At 27.2% G+C, this 5122-nt stretch overlaps 1 protein-coding gene across 1 annotated transcript in view; it reads left to right on the top strand.

Moving 5' to 3' along the window:
• Positions 1 to 4774, top strand: part of LOC108686569 (ETS-related transcription factor Elf-5-like) — an 11215-nt gene extending 6441 nt beyond the window's left edge. Inside the window, exons 4-7 of the mRNA XM_018191939.1 lie at positions 637 to 708; positions 1229 to 1309; positions 4330 to 4525; positions 4620 to 4774. Coding sequence (XP_018047428.1) covers positions 637 to 708; positions 1229 to 1309; positions 4330 to 4525; positions 4620 to 4731 — 461 coding nt within the window. The 3' untranslated portion in view covers positions 4732 to 4774. The remainder of the gene's footprint in view (positions 1 to 636; positions 709 to 1228; positions 1310 to 4329; positions 4526 to 4619) is intronic.
• Positions 4775 to 5122: the final 348 nt, after the last annotated feature.

The following is a 5122-nucleotide window of genomic DNA, read 5'->3' as shown; positions in this document are numbered from 1 at the left end:
TTATATATATATATTCGAAGATATAATATTTTAATTAAAATTATCAATTCAATAATATCTTTCTTATACTGTATTAAAAATTAATACTACGCCTAAATTAGTTTCTTGATAAGTCTTTTTAAAAAGTTTCGAATTGTTTGGAATCTGGGCACTTTTGCCTCCCCCTTATTTGATTATGGCCTTTATATAATATAAAAAATTCTGAAAAACATGAAAAGTTCTTAGAAAATTTTTCATATATAATAAACTGATATGATAAATTTTATCCTGTGCATCGTGGAAAAAGAAAAAGTAGAACAGTGACGGAAAGAAAACATAGTGGGAGGCTAATCATTCAGACTGCAGATTCTGTTCCGCTTTTCGTAGCCAGGCTTTCCATAATTGCTTAGCACCCCATCATTTTTCTTTTTTCGTTATTATTTCGTTCCTATTTCTTTCTCCATCGGGATTCCCTAATTTTACTATATATATATAAAAATTATAATTCGCGATGTATTAATTGTCATTAGTAGAAACTATAACTTTTGAATTTCCGAATTGGGAATCTTCCTTTGTTAGTAAATAAATAATGCGAATGCAAAATGATTATTGAGTATACTGCAAATTTAATACAAAATCTATTAATTTTTGATATAGTACCACCATTTGATACCATTCAGGCGCAATCGGAGGATGAGTATACGCGAGTCAATTCTAGCAACATATCCGGTAAATTTAAAAAAATATTTCAATAACTGAACTATTATCTTTTATTTATATAAAATCATATAAATTTACATAATACGTATAAACACACACACACACACACACACGCACACACACACACACACACACGAAGATTTGAACATATCCTAGGCAGCACAACTGATCTATTTAAACTCGAAAAAAATGAATGTTCTTGTTGTTTCTGAATTAGCGTAATCTGTTTGTGAAGAACTCGAGAAAGAGCTTCAGAGAGAGCAAAAAATGAAGAACTCCATTAAAATATCATTTAAAAGTTATTTTAATTTTATTGCGAATTCTTATATAGTTTTGAATCTGAAAAAGAGGTCGCAATTGATGATATAAAAGTGAATTCTTTTGGGACTCTTAAGAATACTTTTAGAACAGAAATGAGATAGAAAAGGAATTCATTTAATCGGGAATAAAAAAGAATTCTTTCTCCCAGATAGGACTCTGTCCTATCTGGTATCATAATTATTTTAAACAATTTTCTTGCTTTTCCCAGATGCGGAATCAGATAATAGTATCGAAATTGCAACCAAGAGGCTGCCAGGTAGACCAAGAGTATTAAAAACTAAGAAAAATAGTAAGTATAACTGCGAAATATATAATAATTACAAAATGCATATACCATAACGCAAGATATAAGTAGCGAAAAACTTCTATAAATTTAATTTTATTGATTCTGTTCTGATATAATTGAACGAATTAGTCAGAACAATTATAAACGTTTCGGTTGATTAGACTATCTTCAATATATGCCCATAATTTTTTATACAATTGAAATAAATATAATATTATTTAACGATAAAACACAAAAAAATTGAAATTTACAAGTCAAATGTCCAAATATAAATCATTTCTTGAAGGTTAGTGTACGCAAAACGCTCGTTAATAATTAAAATTGTTTAGAGAGAACTTGAAGAATTTATTCTTATTAAAATCTTTTTTAATTTGTCCAATATAATTCTTCGTTGCATTTGATTAGAGTAACATGTTTGGCATAAAATTTCCAGACTCTAATATGATCGAACCACGTAATTAATATGTGAAATTTAATTATTCAATTATTAGTTTTGGAGTGTTAAACAAACTGTGCCAAAACAAACTTCAATATTATAAATAAAGTAATGACAATAAAATTGATAACAAGTTATTTTTACTGCTACAATTTTAAATTCTCTGCTAATTCTCATCAAGAATTATTGAACTTACATATAAAACTTACAATATAAAACAAGACAAAGATACTTAGGAGGAGAAACATACTGATGTTATGTAAAGCAGAAATATTAGTATAGATAAATAATTACTCAATAATTTTTCTGTATCGCTTTGCTGATTGATATCATCAATTTGTCTTTTTATAAGTATCATTTCCGAAATCATTTTTTTTTTTATAGGATAGTTTCCTAAAACACAGATGTTATTAAATCTATAGTTCATAATTTAATTTAATTGATGAAACTACAAAAAGAGATTGTTTTTTTTTTTGGTTCGCTCTATGTTCTTTAATCCTCGTTTTAAATTTCCTTTTTGTTTATCCTAAGAGGAATCACAATTCAGACAATTTATTCTATATATCACATTACATTAATTCGTTTTATCCGTTCTATCTTTTTCTATTTTTATAAAATTAATTTAAACAATTCATTGATTTATAAGATATATTAAATTTTTTTCCACAATTGTTCTAAAGTTTTCTGACATTTTATTTACATATGGAATTGTAAAGAATTTTTTTATATTAGTAGAACTACAATTATTATTATTAATTTCCTTTTATTTTCATAAAAATTATTTCTTCTAAATAATGTTTTTATTTTCTAATTTATAATGGAAAATATTATATTTAGAAGATAACTATTATTTAAAATCATTAATTAAAACATTAATCATGATGTTGACGTTTTTAATCTGAATGAAAGAAAGAAATAAAATTCTATCAAATTGTCTGATTATTATTCTTTTGTGTTCTATTGGACGGTTTGATTTGTCAACTCAAATATTGGCTCGAATTAGTCGATTTTTTATAAATGTCAAATTTAATACAATCATCCTCTTTAAATTAACATCAAGAAAGTTAATACCGCCATTGTTCTTATGTCCCACATTAAATCTCAATCTCTAATGATAAGAATTAAATGTTTTAAGAACTAAATCGATTTGATCATTTGGAATCGCAAGCAAAATGTCATCAATGTAACGATAATAAATAGGAATATTAATACTAATGCTGGAAAATATTTCTTTCTTCGAATCACTAAATTGTCTGAAAACTGTCTGAATCACTAAATTTGCTAAGATCGGAGATTCCATGGGTATACCAAATATCTGTTTGAAGTATTTTTTATCAGATTTAAAGAAAATAGAATTGACAATAAAATATGTATAGTCGTTAAAAATTCTTGTTTCGGAATCAATGTATTTTTTGATATAGAGTTCCATCTTATTTCGATACTTCTTAGAATTAAATTTGTGGGAATATTAGTGTACAATCTTAGGAAGACCTTAAAAGGTTACAACTTTTTTTCGATAGGTTTCGGAATGCAGTGTGCTCATCGAGCGATTGGTTCTTATTCATGGATCCACAAATAAGAACTAATCGCTCGATAAATAGGCTACATTCCGAAACCCATTAAAAAAAAAATGTAATTTTTTTAGGCCCTGACTATACATAGATACTACATCAAAGGAAACAAGTTTATAGTTATGGTATGAATTTAATGACATTCCAATTAATTTATTTACTATTTTATAGCTTTTTGATATCACCAATTTCTTTTTTTAAACTTTTTTCAATAATTTCTTTCAAATATGTAACAAGAAAATAATGGGGACTACTAATACAGCTATCATCTCAACGGATTACTTTCTTTGTGTACCTTCAGAAGCCCATAAGATTTCGATAGTTCCATCAGAAACATATAATTTCTTATAAATAAATTTATCAATGTATTTCCTATTCTTCCGCCTGATTAAAAATGCGCGTATTTCAATAATCATTTTATTCGTGGAATTTTTATTAATGTTCAAGTGTGTGTTATTATCTAAAATTTCATGCATTTTTCCCATTATATTCAGTTAGTGCTGTCCATTAATGCTATCAAATTACCCTTATTTGCACGAGTAATTAGAAGATCAGAAGTTCAGCAATAAATTTTTGCGAAATATATTTCTCGATACACAATATACATACAGGGTGATTCAGAACAACCCAAGAGACGTATTCCTGATCGAATTCTAAGACGATTTTTCCTTTACGAAAATTTTGTCCGAAGCTTAGTTTTCAAATTACAAGAAATAGTTAGCGTATCATGCATATAGGAGACAAGCAGAAGCAGCGCTCACGATTAGACGTGAACTTAGACTTTACGCATGGGACGCACACTGATCGGATGCATTTATACGTTTATAAAAACACGTTTCTTCTTACCTTTCCCTTCTATAACACTATCTCTTTGTCTTTCATACTTTAAATATGCTAATTTCGTTAAATTATAAACTAGAATGAAATTAAAATGAAAGATTTATTATATGTGATATTTATTATATATAATATTAAACGTATTCACTGAATTATACGATTTAACTGCATTTTTGTAGCCGCGAGTCAAGGAAAATTATGGGAATTTATTAGAGATTTACTTCGTAATAGAGAAACGTGTCCAAGTTTAATCTGCTGGGAAGATTATTCACAAGCCAAATTTCGCTTCGTAAAAAGCGATGAAGTGGCAAAACGATGGGGTTCACGGAAAGGAAATACAAAAATGACTTATGAAAAACTTAGTCGAGCTATGAGGTAATAAATAATAAAATTTTTTATATCTTGTGAAATAATTTAATTATATTTAGATATTGCTATATTAGTTTTTTTTCAAAATGATGCTTTTTAGGTACTATTATAAGAGCAAAATATTTCTACCAGTACTTGGTCGCAGACTGGTGTATCAATTTGGACCAAATGCGAAAGGATGGCAAACAGATAACCCAAATTTCCGATACTGAAACGGTGTGTCGAAAAAGAGTCACAAGTTCGTAATATGATCGAGCGTGCAAAATTGAAAAATTGTAAAATATTTCGCACGATGTTTTTTAACATTAGAAAAATAATTACTGTTATACTGTTATTCGTTGTATTTTAAACATCGTCAAATGTTATGTTTCTTACATATAAAGCTAATAAACATAATAGAAAAAAACTTTAAAAAATGAGATTTGAAAAAAAAAAAACATTACTATTTTTTCTTTCTTGATTTTAATTTCTGTATCTGATATAAATACTTATTTTTTATTCCATCTGTTCTACAAAATTAATCATATATAATAATTACGATTACGGATTTAATCCTTCGCCGGTAATGTGTGAAATTTTCACTTTTCGCCCGTAAATTGAAGT

This window comes from Atta colombica, unplaced genomic scaffold (genome assembly GCF_001594045.1).
Source record: "Atta colombica isolate Treedump-2 unplaced genomic scaffold, Acol1.0 scaffold187, whole genome shotgun sequence".
NCBI lineage: Eukaryota > Metazoa > Arthropoda > Insecta > Hymenoptera > Formicidae > Atta > Atta colombica.
This window is presented reverse-complemented; position numbering and strand designations above follow the sequence as displayed.